Source organism: Lepisosteus platostomus, chromosome 13 (assembly GCF_059453375.1).
Source record: "Lepisosteus platostomus isolate fLepPlt1 chromosome 13, fLepPlt1.hap1, whole genome shotgun sequence".
Lineage (NCBI taxonomy): Eukaryota > Metazoa > Chordata > Actinopteri > Semionotiformes > Lepisosteidae > Lepisosteus > Lepisosteus platostomus.
Window position 1 is genome coordinate 3,042,230 of NC_142623.1, and position 19,775 is coordinate 3,062,004.

The 19,775-nt window shown below is 45.9% G+C and overlaps 3 protein-coding genes and 1 long non-coding RNA gene across 6 annotated transcripts in view; 2 read left to right on the forward strand and 2 right to left on the reverse strand.

Moving 5' to 3' along the window:
- nhsl3 (NHS like 3) overlaps nt 1-2,150 on the reverse strand; it is an 84,118-nt gene extending 81,968 nt beyond the window's left edge. The window contains exons 1-2 of the mRNA XM_088602577.1: nt 2,032-2,150; nt 1,515-1,681 (exon numbers count right to left, since the gene is read on the reverse strand). The gene's annotated coding sequence lies outside the window, so the exon portion shown is untranslated. The remainder of the gene's footprint in view (nt 1-1,514; nt 1,682-2,031) is intronic.
- Nucleotides 48-8,274, forward strand: sync (syncoilin, intermediate filament protein). 2 transcript variants are annotated; one of them, XM_088602584.1, is made up of 4 exons: nt 48-619; nt 6,319-7,099; nt 7,387-7,511; nt 7,923-8,274. In XM_088602584.1, exons 2-4 carry the CDS (start codon nt 6,326-6,328, stop codon nt 7,975-7,977), a joined length of 954 nt encoding a protein of 317 aa, XP_088458710.1. In that variant the 5' UTR covers nt 48-619; nt 6,319-6,325; the 3' UTR covers nt 7,978-8,274. The 2 variants fall into 2 exon arrangements, with proteins under 2 accessions (XP_088458710.1, XP_088458709.1); XM_088602583.1 differs by lacking the exon at nt 48-619 and adding an exon at nt 2,220-3,971.
- On the reverse strand, nt 8,150-19,417 carry rbbp4 (retinoblastoma binding protein 4). 2 transcript variants are annotated; one of them, XM_088602582.1, is made up of 12 exons: nt 19,255-19,417; nt 17,952-18,096; nt 17,315-17,460; nt 16,605-16,778; nt 15,830-15,945; nt 14,661-14,821; nt 14,144-14,270; nt 13,506-13,583; nt 13,176-13,252; nt 10,579-10,636; nt 9,786-9,896; nt 8,150-9,419 (listed from the first exon to the last, which is right to left on the reverse strand). In XM_088602582.1, exons 1-12 carry the CDS (start codon nt 19,268-19,270, stop codon nt 9,357-9,359), a joined length of 1,272 nt encoding a protein of 423 aa, XP_088458708.1. In that variant the 5' UTR covers nt 19,271-19,417; the 3' UTR covers nt 8,150-9,356. The 2 variants fall into 2 exon arrangements, with proteins under 2 accessions (XP_088458708.1, XP_088458706.1); XM_088602580.1 differs by having other exon boundaries at nt 17,952-18,099; nt 19,255-19,416.
- On the forward strand, nt 12,082-17,121 carry LOC148649636 (uncharacterized). The gene is made up of 2 exons (XR_015925888.1): nt 12,082-12,751; nt 14,614-17,121. It is a non-coding gene; the product is annotated as an uncharacterized LOC148649636 (long non-coding RNA).
- Nucleotides 19,418-19,775: the final 358 nt, after the last annotated feature.

Sequence of the window (19,775 nt, forward strand, 5' to 3'; positions counted from 1 at the left end):
ATAAAACCCAGTGCGGTCTCCCTCCACCTTCACCCTTCTCTTCAACACCACAAGCCAGCAGGGAGCCAAGCCCACAGCTCCTCAGGCTGCACTGAGGCCGAGCTCTCGCGTGGTCTGGGTGCAGGCCAGCCCCCCTGTGCCCGCCTGTCGCCCATGCTGCTTGCCCGCGAGCGCTGGGAACTGTACAGCCCGGCCCAGAAAGCGCTCTCCCCCGAGACGTTTCCATAACCTGCCCAGAGTCAGCCACTGCCGGAGCAGCAGGCCGCAGCGGAGACGCAGTCCAGCTGAATGAAGCAAGGAGCAGGAACAGCTGCAAGGGCTGCAGGTTTTGACCAGGGCGGGGGGAGAGGGTGCCACTGATCTGAACAGGAGGAAGGAACACATCACTGTTGGAGATCCGGAGCCCCGGGAGTCGCCTCTCTCTCCTAACTTGCAGAAGCACCAACACAGGACTGTGACCCAGTCAGATCGGCGAACAGAAACCGAGACAACGTGCTGCCTAATGTCAGCAACAGCGGGCACAGGACATGGCTGAATACATACAGGTACTAACTCCTCCCCAAGGGAGAAAGTCACCCAGCAAATGAACTGATCGTCAAGCAGGCAGTGAGGCCACAAGGTAAAGTAAGAACCCGGCCTCTCTGCCTGAGCTGGCTGGCCAGTAGCACTGCAGCGCTGCTTTCCCTGTCTCACACAGGAGATTCCAGCCGTCTTCCAGCACACAAGTGCATCCTGGTCTCGATCCCCAGAGCTGTGCAGGAAAAATCTAGTTTTTTTTTTTTTTTTCCGGAAAATGCGCTTAAAAGACTGCCACGCGTGTACGTGGCATGTCTGCATTACAAAAGGTAAAGGGGTTTCAACGGGACGCAATTCCCTCCCAACACAGACACAAAGAAAACTCGGGGCTGGAGCTCGTCTCCCTGCCCGCTGCAAGAATGCAGCAGTGCCTGTTCAGACAGAGATCCTGCTGTTCCGCCTGTGAACGCAGTCCCACCCCTACCTGAGCTAAGACTCTTTCGGTTTCAAACTTACAAGGTGGGAGGGAAGGGGGGGCTTGCTTTTTATAATTGTTTTATATTATTTACTGCCCCCAACAACTTCGAACCCGTAACGCCGCTTCTTGCCTTATAAAACAAAACGAATCTTTACAAGCTCACTGCTGCGCCAGTAATCAAGGAAGATGCGACATTTCTTCAGTTTAAAAATGAAAGGAGCTCCAGCTGGGTCGCGTCACGCTCAATCACTTTCTGGAGAAAGTTAATATATACAATGAGTTCCTCATACAGAACGGCATACTACATGTTTTTCCTCTTTCTGTCACGCACATTGCCGTGGTCATCCGTGATTCCCAACGGCTGCCCGGTCCGTCGTGAGCGGAAAACAGAGCTTTTCATTGCAAGGAAACAGGGACCGACAATAGCGCCCGAAACTACCAGGAGCGGAGCGTGTGAATCAGTTTTGACCGAGCCCAGCCACCGAGCAGCAGTAGTCACGAAACCCGCAGGTTGCTTTACCTTTGCGTCCGAAGGAATTAGTAGTCGCGGCGCTGGAAGTCCTCGCTGCGCTCCAGCTCTTTCGCTCCCAGGAACTCGGAGGCTCACCGGAGACTCACAGCTCCTGCCTCGGCGTCATGGTCTCCGGGAACCGCGGCTGCTTGGCAGGTGATGTCGGAGCGTCACACCTGGCAATCAGGCACGGAGGCAGTGTTACGGGGGAAAGCGCGACTGCTCGCTCGATTTCCTCGGAAATAATGTCCCTGCTGGTAATAATTAACTTCCGTCAAGTCGGCAGACCTAAAGCTCCAAATTAAAAAAAAAAGCACGCACTATGAGGCACGCTGGATCGCAGGTGAATAACGTGCGGAATGGAAAACTTCACTTTTTTTTTTTGCGACTCGTTTAACGTTTTCATCAGATTTCCCAAAATAAAGAGCCCGGTGGCGTGATCCGTGTACCCGTCAAACTGTTAAAGACGCCGAAAGTTAAAAAAAAAAAGCTGTTACATTCTGGCGTTATGTTTCAGTTTACCTACCTGTTGCGCCCACACCGACGCCGCAGAAAAGTCTAAAACAAGGTTTTGCCCAGCCGCGCTAGTCATCACTTTACTGGTCCCTTATCGCCCTCTTGTGGTCCGCTCGAGAATTGGTTAATACGTCTCAATGTTCCATAATTGATCCTGGTCTCTTCCGTCCGAACTACAGTACCATCTCGCCGAAACCAAAAGCCGGGAATGAACTTCTTAAGAATGTTTAAGTATAGTCCGGTTCTTGATGTTGAGTAGACCAACGAGCCCAGATCATGAATAAATAGGCACAGATAATATCAAACATAAAAAATGCGTCAACAGAGAAATAAAGAACAGATTTATAGAAATGATAAGTGATGAAAAGGTGACATCAATGATGTTCAATGGTGCCAACAACACGTTCTTAGATGTTGTTTTTCAAATGTAAGTGGTTCTGGCAAAATGGCTGTAATTACTCAGATATTATGCTGAAATGTGACATGAAAGTGTTGGTTTTATTGGCCCTCAGAGCCGTGCAAAGTGTACATCGCTCTCCGAATGAAGCAAAGGGGCTGAAGAAACCGAATCTTGTTAGTCCTGGAGAGAAGTGACTGAGAAGGGAGTCGAGTCAAGTCTCAGGATCCTGGGATGTATCAATGATGTCAACCCACCGGTCAGATTACAGACGGACAGAGAAACAAGGACAGCAGGGACACAAGACAGCGAAACAAACGACCCAGACATATGGTCGAAATTTCCATCCTGATTTGTTTAAAAGTCTCACAGCCAAACAGCCGAGATGCGCCAAACAGCCTCCTCTTAGTAGTGATTTCTATTATGTTCTTAAACAAGTATCCTTCCCAAGTGCACCAGTTCAACAAGCTGTAAATACGGAGAGATGCAGGTGTCTGGAGCTCACCACCCTGCCATCCCACTGAAGAAGGTTCAATGGGGTCCTTCAGGAAAGGCTGGAGGAGATTCTCTATTGAACACTTGAAAGTTCAATGGGCTGTACTGCCTCCTCAAGTTCAGCTTTATGGAGTTCTTAGACTACCGATCAAGACTGCAAAGACAGAACAGAGTTACTGTAAATACAGCATAAGCCAGTTTTCTCTAGCATTACACAGCAAAGGTATTTACTAAGCAAACAGATCCGATTAAGTCAGCATATGGAACTCCATTGTACCAGGATGGGTGAGACAGCCATTACTGAAGCTATGTGAAGCCACGTGACTTTTAATTCAAATTGAAAGCTTGCAAGGCAGCATGGCGGCGCGGTGGTGGTTACTGCACCCTTGCAGGAATGGGGCCCCGGGTTCAAATTCCAGACCCGGGGTGCTGTCTGTGTGGAGTTTGCATGTTCTCACCACGTCATGTGGGTTTCCTCCAGGTGCTCCGGCTTAATTCCACAGTCCAAAGACATGCTGGTGGGTTAACTGGCGTCTGGGGAAATGAGCCCTGATTTCGTGTGTGTGTGTGTGCCCTTTGACAGACTGGTGTCCCGCCCAGGGTGTACCCTGCCTTGCGCCTGTTGCAGGAGGGGATGGGCTCCAGCTCCCCCGCCACCCTGTTCTGGAAGAAGCAGTGAGAAAACGGATGGACCGAACTACGCACTAGGCCAAGGCTGGGAGAAGGGGCCCCCTGTTCAGTTAGCTCAGTCTTGGGGGAGCCCCAGCAGCGAGCCGCGAGGTTCCCCTCTTCGCGCGAGTTACATTCGCGAGCCCAGCCACACGGGCAGGCTCGGCCTCGTCAGCGAGAGCATCGGTTCTGTCCTCCTGGCCGGGCTCCACCCGCAGCCACGAGACACCCTATCCGCTCACAGATGGCCGTGCAGCTGCCGTGCCAGGAGAGAAAATACAAGCTGGAGCCCGGGGTTCCTGTTTCCCCCCCTGTTTATTAATAAACCCAGCCTGCGCGTTATCTGAGTGACACACAACAACACACCAGGGCTGCGAGGAAGAACGGAGGTCAGTAATTCTGCTTCTTTTTCTCCCCCGCGATGTTGCTTGTTTGAAAAAGAAAACCTGAAGTAAACCTATCGAAGGGTTTGTGACTTGGCCTCCGATATCGAAATGTATTTCATGGACGGCAGACAGGCAAAACAGGGGCTTGTAGCTGGAAAGATTTACTCCGTACCAAGAGTGGTTTTGTTCACCTGACAACCTGTTTTGAGCAGTCAGTTTGGAGCGCTGCCTCCCTAGCTGTATAAAATTGAAATGAATTTTGTGTTGTGGGTGGGTTAGGGCTAAAGCCAGTTCCTTGAACAGAAGCTCATAGTTGTAGCGACTGGAATGCGATGTCTACACGAGTAGAATATAGACCGAGTAGCAGAAGAAACTTGCTCTTAAAATGCGTGTGTGTTTCTGGCAAAACCAAAGACGGTTTTTGATTGGGGATAGATGCAGCTGGCTTCAGTTTGATTGGAGTGCTCATGAATGACATCGGCCCCAGTGTTGCTGCTGCCTGAGCCCTGAACCCTTCTCTGCCGTGAGAGTGCTCACTGCCACATCGGCCCTGCCTGCCAGACCTGAACGCATTGAATGGTCGTGGGCTGAGCTGGGGCCATGTGTGGCAGCAGGGCTCAGGGTTCAGGAATCGGGCACATGCTTAGCCAGGCGCCGCGAGGATCCCACCAGACAGCATCTGCCACACAAGCAAAACAAGCAACACAGATGTAGGGCTTGACTTGCTTCCAGTGTAGCTGCAGACCTCCTGTTGATGACAGATGTTCATCAGGATGAATCTATCTGCATCAATGCCAGTGAACCTGCTTCAACAAGACGAGCATTTTCCCGATGATGTGCGCTTGATGCATTTAAAAGTATGTGTGGCGCACAGCATTCATAGGCTTTGGAAACTTTTACACAGCTACAAAACAGCCTCCTATACACACACATCACAACCTTAGAAACAGATCCAATTTTGACTAAGGGATGACGAATGCAATTAAAACTGAAGCACTGGCCAAAATATTGGCAGTCCCACCAGAAAACGTATTGAACTTCAGTGAGCAGCAAGATCAACAAGATGTGGTTTGTCCCGAAAAGCCTGCAGCCCACACCCATCACATTCTTCCAACATGATCACATTTAATTGAAATAATGGCACAGCGCATTGAAGGATACACCACACCAGTTCCAGCTGGGAATTCTCTGACCACGGAAGACGATGGAAGTTTCTCTTATGCTCCTCAATCGTCTCGCATTTTTCACCTGGTACAGTCTATGCCTTTGACCTGGGTCCCTAACGTTTTGGTCACTGTGTGTAAAGCCTATTTTAAAAAAAAAGATAATATATAAGCCTGGCAATTCCTGGATGCCAGACAATGTTTAAGCTGTGTGATGTAGGGAAAAAAAAAGACTAGGCTTAGCTTTCACTTAACAGAATTGGACGGATTCCATGTTCTATTTTTACAAATAATTGAGAAATCACATGGGAAAAGTTGTACTGTGAGTCTTATTCTAAACTGAGCCTAGGAATCTGTTAGTCAAACCCTGACCTGAGCCTCCCAGTCACCAAGTATACAGTTGCAGCAGGGGCTGGCTTTGTACCGTTCAACAGTCCAGACCAAAATAAGGTAAAAAGAGAATAACAGTACTCCACAACAGAGGAATCTCTGTTCAAAAACATAGCCAAGAAAACAGCCTCGTGAAGACAAAAAGCTTAATGCTGAATGGAACTTATCTGACTGATAAAGCTAAATCTGTCCTACACAGACAGGAGTAAACACTGTAACGCTTGTGCAATAGGATTACATTGTTGCCTGCAAGACCACAAATTTCTTCACCGTCAACCTCTTGCATGTGGAGCAGTCAAGTGGGAATGGTGCTGCTGGCAGAGATAAGCCACTTCTAAACTTCTATAAGCCACTGCTGTCATGGACTTTGATATTAGTCTCCTGAGCCAGGCAATGTGGAGACCATGTCCGAATACTGTTCATAAACACATACAGTAGATGGTCTATATCGATACACTCCACAGAATCTTCTCTAGCCACCAAAGCTGTACTATGCAAAATGACCCAATTCCTGATTCATTCATGATGGCCATTCCCTACTAAACATCCACGACAGCAGTACCTGGTAGTGTTGCATCTGCGAAGGCTTTGACAGAGACCACGCTGTGCCAGCAAAAAGCACCAAGTGGGTCAGCCACTTCCCCCTTTCACTTACAAACAAAACCGAAACTTAATTCGGAGTGAGGGGCGTCGATTCGGCTCCTGAAATCTCAAATTCCTGAGCACCACTCCAAATAAGAGCACAGTGCGACACCTGCAGGCGGGCCTAACCCTTCTGCGACCCGCCCGCCCTGCAGCACGGCGATGGACCAGAGTGATGCCCCGGTCTCCGGGGGCCCCAGCGCAGACGGCGAGGCCATGGCGCAGCTATGGGCCCGTTTCCAGGAGTGCATCGAGGCGGCGGGGCAGCTGGAGGCCCGGCGGGACGGGCTGGTCCGGGAGCTGGCCGAGCTGCAGGAGCCCATGCTGCAGGCGGTCTGGGGACTGCGGGAGGAGCTGCTGGCCGCCCACCAGCAGAAAGCCCGGGCAGAGGTGGAGTGCCAGAGCCTGCGAGAGGACACCCGGCTGGTCAAGCGCCGGCTCTTCGCGGCCGCCCGGGCCTGCGTCCAGTGCCAGTACACCCTGGAGAAGCAGAGGCACGATGTGGCTCAGCTCTCGGTCTCGCAGGAGGAGCTGCGGGCCCGGCTCCTCCAGCTCTCCCAGGAGCTGCCCCAGCTCGAGGCCGCCCACCAGGATCAGCTGGCCGCCCTTCGGGACAAACGGAGCAGCTCTGGGAGAGCCAGGGACCACTGTGACCTCTCCGAGTGCCGCAGGGCCTCCCTGGACCTGGAGCGGTACCTGAAAGACGAGAGGAGGAGCCTAGAGGGTTTCTACGAGCCCCAGCTGCTCGCGCTGCTGAAGAGGCAGCAGGCGAGCGCGGAGGCTCTGAGGAGGACTAGGGAGCAGGCCGCAGGCTTGAGGCAGAGGCTGTGGCCCCTGCAGGAGGAAGTCCAGAGGCTGATCATGCAGAGAACCTCCCTGGAGGAACGGATAGCCCTCATGCGGAGCAGGAGGAGTGAGGACGTCCTACAGTACCGGGTAAGGAAGCCAAGGATTTTAAAAATAATTTCCCCGCTGATCTTACCATTCAGTTTGAGAATGCATGGATGAGGAAGATGTAAGCAGAGGGGGTTGGGGAGGTGAATGTTAGTTAAGTTGTCTTTGTTCACTACCATCATCACGAGTGTATCCAACACGTTTTTTAACAATTCCCCGACAAGAATTTAAAAAAAAAAAGGAAGTTTATGATTTTGCAGCGATGGCACCGTGTCCCAAAGCTGTTTCTCTAGAAAAGAACTGCATTCTCCTTCTATTCATTTCATCAGGAGACTATGGAAATACTAGAGGACAGCATCAGGGAACTGAAAACAGAAGTTCATCTGCAGAAGCAAAGAAATGAAGCCATCGAATCCCTGAGGAACAGTCTTTCAAAGGAACTAGCCGATTACAAGTAAGAATCATAGTATTTCATAACACCTCCATATCCTTGCCCAGCTATTAGATTTGGCCCATTCAACTCCCTTTTAATTTTTTAACTTCTACATCCCCAGATCTGCCAGCAATAAAAGTGTCCAGCCAAGTGTGTGAACTCTGACCACTCTTATTGGAACTTCCTGGCTCAAACAATATTCCAATATTCTCGTTAGTCAAAGATGAGCTTTGTTCTGCAGCACATAAAAATGAAAAGTTAGAGCCTTATAGTTTGAGTATCATCTGAAAAATCTTTTCTCAGACCGCAATCTGTGCTTACAAATTATCTTCAAAATTAGTATTTGAATGCAAGATCCTTTTTTAATAATGTGACCTCCACTGACCTTTACTGGGCAACTATGTTATAGTAATTTTCCCCACTGTGTTACAGGGACCATATTGAAGGATGTGCAGAACTTCTCACAAAGAAGCCTGATGAAACATGACCATCTGAATCGCTTCAAGGATGTTCTTGCAGTTTTGAAAATTGAAATATGTATATACCCTGGAAAAAAAAGACATGCCTCAGCCATTAAGCTTAAACCCAACACGACAGCAGGGTGCAGACGTAATCAGTTATTAAAAATACAGCAGGTTAAGAATAAATAGAAAAAACAATCTATTTGAATGCACTTTATACAATTAGCAGTTAAGTGGGAAGTGAGGGATATGATACAGGAAAGTCATATGTAAAAAGGTCACAATGCTGAAACAGGAAATTGACCCAAAAAAAAAAAAACAAAGACGACACTAGTAGAAAGAACAGCTCATAAAATCAATCCACAAAGACAATACAAAGCTAATTTTCCGAGATAAAAACATTTTGAATCTTATAGAAAGTGATTTTTAAAACTGACGTACGTTTTGCTAACATGGAAAAGTTGAAAAACCTGAGTCGTCTAATCGGAGCAACATTATTTAAGCACAAATCTCCATGTTTAGTTTAATTTCTTTCAGAAGCTAGACTTGCTGAATTCATGAAGAGAAAAATTACCACCCCTTTACTAATACAGATTAAGGGATGTGTATTCCTAACCCATCAACACTGGGGCCCAATCAGCTTATAACACACCAGCATGCTCACCACAATTCATAACGAATAACATGCGATGAAGAATGCAGAAGATAACGGGGAATTTGTAAATGCCTAATGACATCTCACCTTTCTAGAAGCCTTAGAATTCCTTACCCCACAAAAACAAAAAGACTTCCGATCACACTGAGTCAGCCCTAGGTCTAGAACGAAAAAGGGAGCTGGATCCCCAAGCTAACAGTTAATTCAAAAACCATAAACTATTAATTGGTACATTGATTAAAAAACACAGAGACCAAAATGTGCAATAGACAATCTCAATCTGCAGGGGCAAGAAAGGCTCAATAAATCTACAACAGGCATTTTTTTCGGTTATTTTCCCGGACTGAAAATAACAGCATTAAATCAGCAAGTTTCTTTCTTCAGTGTTGCAAATGTCAGCTCCGCACCAACCCTTAACAGCTGAGAAGGTCCCCTGAACTTTGACTCGTGAGTCAGTTTTATAAAAAGTTCTTCCCTACAAAAATTACAATATTATTCTTTTTTTTGTGTTTTCTATATATACAGAGGAATTAGTTGTCCACATGTTAAAAATACACTTGATATTACAGCAATAAGAGGGGCAGTTTTTCTTCAGGATGTAGGATTTTTCTTTCACTTTAGGTTGCCTCTGCCACTGTTCGTTCCACAGCAAAACAGTTCCTGGTGAATTAAAATTAGCTTTGTATGCCACTGCGTCTGTAATCTTACAAGTACAGGGGACAGGAAAAGGAGAAGCTTTTTGCGTTTTCCTCATCCTTGTACTTCTGCATCTGCTGTTCCCTCTGGGTCCTCGTCATTGTAAATGTTCTCAGCCTGAAAAAGCAAACATGTTTCACGTGAGATGACAGCATCTGATGTCTGTACTTTTTTCAGAAGAGCGACCCACTTATTTGCGTCCCCCAGCCCTCGTGCACATTTTTGTTCCAGGATTTAGCTACAGGGTGTTTGGGATATAAAAAGTTTTGGATTGACCAAAAAGGACTAGACCATCTCCGGAGCTCCGGGGCTTCGCAAAAGTGCATTCTGCCCCTCCGCTGCCCTGACGCAGCGCTCGTCCTCGCTGCTTTGTGAAATACCGTCAAGCCTCACAGGGCAACTCCAAACTAAAAAGGCCAACAAGGTCAGGCAAAGGTCACAGTGAAGCACCGCGAGAAAGCCGAAGCGGACAGAGACTCTCACCATCTGCCACACTTGCATGATGTTGTCTTCTGACACCGAACAGATGACCCAGGGCTCGTTGGGGTTCCAGGAGAAATCGGAGATCTTGGCTGTGTGGCCGCCGTGGATGAACTGAGAAGTGTGTAAAGAGCAAGGATTAGGAGGTGCACTCAGTACTCATGCAGGGGCTCTGAGATGCCCTTGGGAAACACAGTTAGGGGTCTGTGGCTCCTTCAAGATCCCCGTCTACTAAGCAGACAGCGGACAGGTACAGGAACCAGTGGTATCTCTGCTGAACCTGCCGGCATGTAATCTTTTTCTCTCTTTATATTGGTCGTACTGTACTTTTCTCCCCAAGGACATTCTCTTGAAACATTACCAGCTTAACAACAGAGGTTTCCCAGGGGGCTCAAAAATGATTAAAGATTATTCTCCAAGTCCAAGGAGGGAAGGCACCCAGATGTCAATTAAATTTTGTCCTATTACCAAAATGACAATGCAAGTGAGTACAGAGGGCATCTTCCCATACAGCTTCCTCAGATTGGAACTGCTGTAGGACATGCAGGATGAGAAGGGGGTGTTCCAAGAGCCTTTAGTCCCCATTCCTCAATAGATTCTCCAAACAATGTCCCAACATCTGATTGTGTAGGGCACCGATAAGCAACCTGTGGCCCCATCCAATATGCACCACTACACAACTCTGCTATAAGTAGCCTCAGTTATTGACAATCCGTAAGCAGTAATTAAGGAGCTACTTTCATGAAGCAGCATGGAAGACCGCAAGCTGAGTGTCCCTGCTCCAGCGGAAACTCACCAGGAGTTCGGGGGGTCCATCTTCAGCGTCCTCCGGCGACTGCTCCTCGCCAATTTTACTGCAGAAAGGAAGCATGCACAACGAAACCGGGTCAGAGAGAGCAGAAAGGGGGGTAGACAAATCCCATCATTTCTCACAAGATGACAACTTCCGACCCAGTGCAGTATTAAGTCTGAAATCTACTGCAAAAAATGACCATTATGAAAGATGGTGGTGGAGCAGCTAGCGATGCTCCAAGAGCTTCTGGGTCCTGGGCGTGATTTCAGCCTGGTGTGACATTTGCATGCTCTCCCACCTTCCAAATACAAGCTGGCTATGCTAACCGGTGTTTCTAAATTGTCCTACAAAACACTGGCACCTTCAGGGTGTAGTTCTGCCTTGCTTCCTGTGGACAGCTGACGGATTCTGGGTCGCACCAACCCTTATCAGGAATGAGCAGGTTTAAAATAATGGACAGATGGATTAGAGGTAGTACAGATGTATTTGTGATATTACACTCACTGTAATATCAGAATAATGAGGAATTATGTTTAAAAACTTGACATAAAGGCAACTTCTTTTTCCATCCTTTTAAGTGCTGAAATATAGACTGTGTGGCAGAGGTAGTTTTAAAATTGTGGTCTCAAGTAAATAAAAACACCAAAAAAGAGAAGGGTTTTAGCTGAATGTCCTATCTGTTCTAGCTCTCTCTTCTGATAAATTGATTTAAGCTGAAATTGTAAGAGATTTCTATAGTTACACAAAATAGAGAAATGGTAATAGGGACCTTTAAGATCACAGAAAGCATGAAGTAACATAACCCATCCCTAAAGCTCTATACGTTGTGCAACAGAGTGTCCAGCTCTTAAAACCCACCTCTAAAAATACACTCCGAGAGTATTTGCAGAGGCTGCATTTCATCAATAACAATATGATGCATCACTGGGTTAAATACACACACGGGGCAAAAAAACAAAGAAACCTCAGAACAAAAGGCCTATTGTGCGCAGAGTGATGAAATACTACTCTTCTCAGATGTCAGCAAAAGCAGAGGCTTCATTTTCGTAGTGTTCGTTAGTAAGAGACAGTACAGAGACCCAATGGGAATCCAAGCATTAGAGCTCTGTAAATCACCATGGACAGCTACTGACATGAAGGATTTCAGATTTTACAGGGGTCTGTGCCCAAGTTAAACTCATACAAATGACTACTGTAACATCCATTTATTTTGCATGTTCTGAACATCCTTACTAGCACTTTTAAGATTGTGCTGGCTGAATGAACTGAGAAATAAAGGATAAGAAACAAAGAACCAGTGCTTACGAATCCTTGCATGTGTTTGTAAGGTTAAAGTTTTCAAACTACCCACTCGGGAGAATGTGAAAAATAACCTATCCTTCTGTAAAAATGTTTCACTGGCTCTGCTAATAGATTTCTTTAGAGCTTTAAACTGGCAGATTAAAAAAAAGACACTGGATAATACAGTATATCTGAACTGTACAGTTAGCATTTCTATATTAAGAGTATTGAATTACTAGTGTACTTTAACCTTTGAAGTATTTTGTAATGACATATCTGCCAACCCCACCCAAAAGCGAACTCGTGGACAACTGCCAAGAAGAGTCACTGCAGCACACCATCCAGCACGTGTTAGCTTCCTCAGCTGGCGCCTTTAGCTACTTAATCTTACATTCAAAATAAATTACAAAGTGTCAAGAATAAACAGTGCAAAATGCATAATATACAGAATAAGAGCAGCTTTATCCCCCTGTAGCCTGACGTCTAAACCTAAACAATGTCAGGCCTGGAAACGTGAGGGACGTGAGATCTCCAAGGAACGTCGGCATGCTGCTGTCAGTTGTGTTGGTGGACCAGCAGGAGGCGCTGTTCTCTCTAGAGAACAATTTCCACACCCACATCCCATCATGGAGACACTGTGCCACTGGGGGGCGCCATCCTTCAAACCGGGTATTAACCTGCGGTCATTAAAGATACCTTGAAACGCTGAGAGTAAGGGTCCAGGCAAAAGTGAGCCCCGTTCATTTAATCTGGCCTAAAGCCCCCCCCCCCCCCTTAATTCGATCAATGAAATAGTTTCTCATCCCTCCCACTGATCTGTTCTGGTGCTACAGGTGCACACTGGTCACCCAGGTGGGCCCTGCACTTCAGCAGAGGGTGAAGTGGCTCCCCTTGTGTAAGTGAAGCAGTGGGCAAGGAAAAGTACGATGTAAATGCAGACTGGTTTAAACAAAAGAAATCTGTGAATACAGTAATTTAATGTAACGAAGGACCAATCAAACACAATTGAGAGATACATCTCTGACATGAGTCTTAGGCTCTAAAGGGGTGGTTTATCAGTGACTGAAACAATTCAAAGCACACGAAGTCATCTAATAGCACAATCTAAATTAGGGAATAAGCAACTCCACTCTTAAATGGCTAGAGCCTTACAGATTGCATAGATACTAGGATGACTACCCGATGACAACCTAGCAAAGGTGATTTGGCTTATCTACAAGAATCGGCAAGACCAGGGCTACCCATCCCTGATGAAAGAGAGGAGAGGCAGGCTACATGCTGCTGCTCACTCCCAGTGAGGATTTACTGACAAAACCGACCTGAGATCCCAGACGTTGAGTCTCCTGTCAGTGCCACTCGATGCCAGGATGGTTTCATTATGAGGAGACCACTGGACCTGAAGGGGAAAAGGCAGAGAATTCATGGTTACTTAATCGGTGATCAAGATGGGCTGGAAATGTACACAAGGCTTCATAGACTCCTGCTGTCACACAAGTTTGCTGCGTAGAACAAAAAGGGTATTAACTATTCAAACGAGTTGAGGAAAAAAGAATCCGCAATTGAATGTTTGTAAATTGAGGGAAAAGGGCAATACACACTTTAAACATTAAACACACAAAGAATTAAAACAGAGTTTTAAGAAAGCCTACCTGGAAAATTTCATCTTTATGAGACTCAAAGGAGTGCAACTTCAGTTTTAAGTTCCGCAGATCCCAAAGAGCCACAGTCTGGAAAGGCAATGATAATAGCATAAAGAAATCTGAGGCCAAAATTATTACCACAAGGAATTTATGAAAATACAAAACACAACCAAATGAAGGTGTATGTAATTTCTATTCAAGTTAATATGTAAAGACATGTTCCACTGAAACAAGATCCAGCATCAGAAAAAGCATACTAAATGAAAAACAATCCTAAAACTACAGTGCTTCCCAATGTCTTCAACTGCTGTTGCTTTTAAGCTGCAGTCATAATATTTTGAGGTAACAATTCATATTTCCTATATACAAATATATTTTATTGATGTATCTGATTGACACTTAAATCACACAATGAGGGTTTAAAAGGACATTTCTGTTCTTCTAAGATCAGAAAAGGTCTGCAGCCCTTTTCTGTACAAGCCAATACCAGGGGCCAGACACTTCACACGCTTGAAGAGTTTTGGTGAAAGCACTCCCAGCACGAGTGAAACTTCCACCTTCTCCTATGAAAGGTCCCCATATTAAGAGGTGAAGAGCAGGCCTGCTGCCTGTGTGACATGAGGCATCAGTAAGGAATCTGCTCTCACCTTGTCTGCGGATCCTGTGGCCAGGATGAACTCACTATAGGGGTTGAAGGACAGGCAATTGACTTCAGCAGTGTGGGCGTCCACAGCATGGCTGGGCTTGGATGTGTTGTTTGACCTGGTGTCCCAGCTGTAAAAAAATGTTTTAATTAAACAAGGTTCCACCTCCTGCGGACTTGGCAAAAAAGCTCATCACCGTGAACTAAATTTAAAGTGTGTCTTTTACAAATAATGACTACCCCTTTAAAGCAACGTCTGAGACAAAGCTTTCAGTACCTGAAATGGGAAAAGGTTAATCACATTCATCACAGCTTACATCATTTCAGAATGAATGTTTTTTTCCAAGTTGTAATTTATGAGTTTTCTTTTGCCTAAATGTAAAGAACTCAGATGCATCAGAACATCAAAGACACTATGTGAAATAATGTTGCTGCTGATGTTTATTAGCTTTTGCACTCTTGTTTCTTTCGCAGGTTTGACGTATCTATTGGTGTGTGTCGTAGCGGGGACTTGAGCCTACATCATGAGCTTCTGGTCGTCAGCGACCGATCCGAACAGAGACTCGTGCAGGAGGTGCCAGGAAACGTCCTCCACCACAGCTGTGTGTCCAGTGAAGATGGTCTTGGCGTCCACCACCTTCCCCTCCTTCGGAACAGTGCTGATATCCCACAGGCAGATAGTCTGTAAGGTACACAATGCACACCATTGGAGAGGGAGACTGAAAGTGTGTCAGCTCGCACACTACAAGGACGGTGTAGGAGGACTTTCCTTATCAGGTGGAGGTCTGGGAATAAACACACTGGAAGCTGGGCAGAAGTTCAGGAATATAATTTCCAGTAACAAAAGACACACACTGAATTTCAAGCTCTCGAGAAGTACCTTGGGACTTGGTCTGTGCTCTTATTCAGGGAAATGGGCAGTATTGCAAGAAAATTGCAACTGTATTAACCTTACTGACAGTTACGCCACCTTTGCTCATTAACCCTGAGTAAACACAGCTGGGAATTTTCTATCTTCTCCTGCTTCCCATGAATCCTGATAGCCAGGTGGTGCCAGCCTCCATGTCAGGCTACTCCTTAACTTGCCTCCCTAAGATAACAGGCTTATGTTTCATTTTAACTGAACTCCCACATACCCAGTGGAGGTCCACTCACATGAACTTCCATTTTATACTTAATGTTAAACAAAAAGCAACAGAAGAACGGTAGCTTATTCACTCATTTACCCTCTAACAACTATAGCAATTGCTAATGTGACTTCAGCTGGCAGCACTTAGTACTTCGAACCACTTCAGGCTTTACATGCAAAATAATTATTTCCATCTGGAATGTCAAGATCAACATAAACTCGAGGTGGTGGCTGTCAAAACTCAAAGTAACAAGAAAACAAGGATTTTTCCTTGTTCCTATACCATCAAGCCTGTCTAAACAGCTTATATTTTAACAGAGATACTAATGTGATTTTAATTACAACAGATGAAACCTTTAACTATTTTATATCTATATTTCACTACAGCAGGCTGACTGAGTGATCAGGTTTTGCTGCTGAACATCATTGATCATTCGTGTTCTGTACCGAGGATAATTACTGATGAGATGCAGGGAGTTCCATCAAGGAAATGTCTTTCTTCAAGCAAATGCGAAGAACTCCTCAGTCACACAGTGTAAGCAAAAGGAATGGGCCTCTTACGTGATCGTCGGATGCACTCAGAAGGTATCCGCTAAGGTTGGGGTTCCAGGACAGCCCGTACCCCTCTTTCTGGTGACCCCTCAGTCGCAGGTCAGGATTGCACTCGCCAGAGGGGTCTGCACAGCAACAGTGACACGAGTGTTACAGAACTCAGCACCTCTGAGGCGCTGTTGTTTTAAGAAAAACACAAGTATCAATATAACAGCAGGAAACAATGGCAGTGAATTATTATAGTTATAAACAAGAGTTATAACTGAATAGGATATAAATCTCAAGGGGAATACAGGACGTGGCTATGGAGTGCATAAGATGATCCACACTGTATCTATATCAGCTCAGGGAGAAGGCAACGGGATTCACTTGCGGTTTTTAATAACCATCCTTATGAAGACTTGAAGACGAAGCTAACGCCCAATGTAATAAAAAACAATTCATTGTTTTTAATGTTCCGGGAGAAAGGCTGGCAGTGCATTTGGGAATCCGCACTGGAGACCTAGTGGAGTTTCTACATGCTGCTGTCAGAGAGGGACAGCTGGGCTTCTGTACATTTGGGGAGGAAGAAAGAGATGAGATGGACAAAATCAAGATTGTTTCTGTAAATTACGCTGCTATTCTATTTAATACTATTCAAGCAGAATTTGAATTCAAGTTCCCAAAACCTGAAACTGCCAGCAAACCCATGACAGGCGTTCGATGAAGTACAGGTCCCCCGCTAAAGATCTGTTCTCTGGAGTCAAGTGGCACAACAGGGAGGATAACACATAGCCCCGCCTACCTGGCTTAGAGGGGTGTTTTGTGTAGTCGAACACCAGCACGTCGCTGGTGGGGGTTTTGGTGGCGATGATGCAGGGGTTCTGGGGCATGTAGCGAGCGCGGTTCACCTCCCCCTCGTGGTTGATCTTGATTTCGATCTCGATCTTCCCGCTCACCGAGCCGAAACCGCCGAACTCTGGAACGCCGAGTGCCGGAAGGGAATCTCGTTAAAACCGCGCTGCCGGCGGGAAGGCTGGGACTTGTCCCGGACTTACTCCTGCCGTTCCCGACCCGTGAACCGCGCGGGAGAGAAAAGCGGGACGCGGGATCGGACTGAAAGCTCAAACTGTCACCTCTCCATCCCTGTCACTGTGTGAAACAGCATCAGCCATCCCGTGAAGTCACCCAACACACATGCGTCTGTGCACAGGCTCTGCTGTATTGTGCAAATAAGGACTTCCCTAAATTATAAAGGCTTACTGAGTCCAGATTGTTTCTGTATTATGTTAATACAGAATATAATATTTTGCCTCCCAAAAGCCAACGGTTTCTTTATTTAATCACAGCCTTCTCAACTTCACGAACACAGCACGTGCACTTCATAATTCTGCAGTAAGCTAAGTTTACACTGTGGCCTGCCTGACGCACAAAAAAACTAGATTTTACACATCAGCACGTATGAGAGCACAGTCTTCCATACTACAATTTCAAGCGGGCCAGCGGCGTTCCCACCTCCTTTCTCGCTGTCGTAATGGGAGGCGTCGAACTGGGCGTCATCGTTGGGCAGCTGCACGCTGGCGATGACCAGGTGGTTCTGCTCGTCCGACGTGTGCGTGCCGAGGACCAGCCGGTGGACGCTGAAGTCCTTCCCTTCGGGTCTGCAGCACGAGAAATCGGCAAATAAAAGCGGCACCACGTCAACCACTATGGACAAATTCCAGGAGTCTGAGCCCTAGCTGGCTTTTTCTAAACCTTTTTTTTTTTGCAGGTGCCGTAACGTCGGTATCCAGAAGATAGCTTCTGTGACACAATGGGCTTTAAAAAAGCTTTTCTTCCATCTCAAGTTTTAAAATTCAGGTTTCTACTCAAGAGGACACTTCCACGACCACGATTAGAATTCAAAAGACATACACCGTTCCCTCTGGCTATTGCTCTTCTGTTTATTTTACAATTTAGGTTGGTTAGCAAAATTAAAAGAGGAAAGGCAAACGTGTAGCGCTTCTGAACTCGTCCCATTCGAACTTGAAAAAGCACCAGACACACAAGAAAACAGGATACTTCGTTGTAATATTATGTGCCGAACGGAAAACTGAAAAACACAATGTGGGTTGACACCATGAAGAGATACCATATTGTCCAGAGGACAAACCTGGTGACATCAGGCAGCCACTGAGCAGTCAGACTGGGCCACTCCAACGCGTGTGTCATCACCAGATCGTAAAGAAAGGGCGTGTTCTTCTTCCAGATCTTGTATTCCTCATTTATCACCCTCTCCTCCACGGCATCATCAAACGCTGCTGTACGAAAACCAAAGGGATGATAATTTTAACGCAAACTAAGAAGCGGAAACTACAGGGAGGTGCAATTTTTTTAAACTGGAACAAGAGTGTGTTAAACTGAGGCACGTCTTTACACAAAGGGTAGTGGGCGTATGGAACGAACCACACAGCCACGCGATGAGGCCGATACCCTGCCTTCTTTCAAGAAACGCCTGGACTAGATCCATAGATCAATTACCTTCTAGCAATCAAACAGAGCTCGAGGTTCCGAATGACCTCCTCAGGTTTATAACGTAGGTAATAACAAAACATGACGTTTTCATACATAACGTCCTCTGTACACCTCTTAACTTTTTTAAATTATGATGAAAGCATTCAGGCGTTTACGCTATTACTGCATACATCAAAACGTTTATGCATTTTTATGCTACTCAAAAGTAGAAAAAATAGCAAACAAAAATAATGTTTGTAGTAAAAGCAGCAGATAATACACACTGTTAAGCTATCAGTGCAGACTGAAATGCAAGTACGATAACGTTTATACGTACTCCATATGGAACCCGGCAAGCACACAACTGTCGGCTATAAAAAAAGGAAAGGGCTGTGAAGCCTCTCGTGAGATTATTCTCGACACTGATACTGTTTAGGCTCTTCGAGTATCGGCAAACGCAGGAAGCGCAGAGCGAAAACTTTTTCGATAGAAGACTTGACTTTTTCAGGTTGAGCCTAAACTTTGGCGCTAAACCAGTTCACTCAGAAATAAATCCCCTCCCACTTTCAAAAGCGGCATTTAATATCAAAACGTGAAATCCATTAAACCACTGAAAGGGGCCGGCGACATGTCACAGATACCACGCACATCACCAACGAGAACACAATGTCGCGGTCAACCGATGTGTATATGCATCACGCCAACCTAGCCACGGGGAGATCGACTATGCGAGAAGTAGATTAAAATATTTGTTTCTATTTCAGTTTCTTAACTTTTCATTTCATTTTTACTGATTTGCGCAATAAAGGAGGTTAGCTGTCAGTGACGGGGAGTTCAACTCAAAAACTGTCTCGAACACAAAATGGGCCTACGAGACCGACACGATTCATTCATTCCGCGGTTTTTTCACACACCGCAGACGGTAAAACGGACAACTTTACAGAACTGAAGGCCTTAATTACCTTCTTTGTCGGCCATGGCGGCGTATCTGGTTGTTTAGCCGCGGCGAGAGATAACAATGGGGGGAAAAAAACTGATACAAGACAAACAAGAAAAGAGCTGCTCTTTGTCAGAATGATCGCCTTCGCGCCAACACCACCAGGCTCCGACGGACTTCCGGAAAAATCTGCTGGCCAATCCCGACCTCCGCCGGTCGTGTTCCACTTCAAAGTTCCGACTGGAAACTCGGATTCTTTTAGTATTATGTTCCACGTTAAAGATTTTTTTAAAAAAAGTTTGTGTTTTTAAGAAAAAAAAAACACAAAATATATATTTATTTTATCAAAATATCTACGTAAGGATTATATTGATGACACAGACAGGAGGGGTGTAGCAGCAATAGTCTCGAACCTACTAGTCAAAGTAACTCGTTTTGCAATGAAATACAATATAAACGTTTTTCGGGTGTTTATCTCGCAACAGCAATTACTTTTAAACACGTGTTTTTTATCTGTTTACCCGACGAATGTAGTTGTATATGTTT

Coding starts and splice junctions, on each gene's coding strand:
- sync (XM_088602584.1), top strand. CDS start 6,326: ATGGACCAGAGTGATGCCCCGGTCTCCGGGGGCCCCAGCGCAGACGGC. Junction 7,100..7,386: donor AGGACGTCCTACAGTACCGG/GTAAGGAAGCCA, acceptor TCATTTCATCAG/GAGACTATGGAAATACTAGA. Junction 7,512..7,922: donor AAGGAACTAGCCGATTACAA/GTAAGAATCATA, acceptor ACTGTGTTACAG/GGACCATATTGAAGGATGTG.
- rbbp4 (XM_088602580.1), bottom strand. Junction 13,584..14,143: donor CCACAGGATCCGCAGACAAG/GTGAGAGCAGAT, acceptor TTGCCTTTCCAG/ACTGTGGCTCTTTGGGATCT. Junction 9,897..10,578: donor ATGGACCCCCCGAACTCCTG/GTGAGTTTCCGC, acceptor CACACTTCTCAG/TTCATCCACGGCGGCCACAC.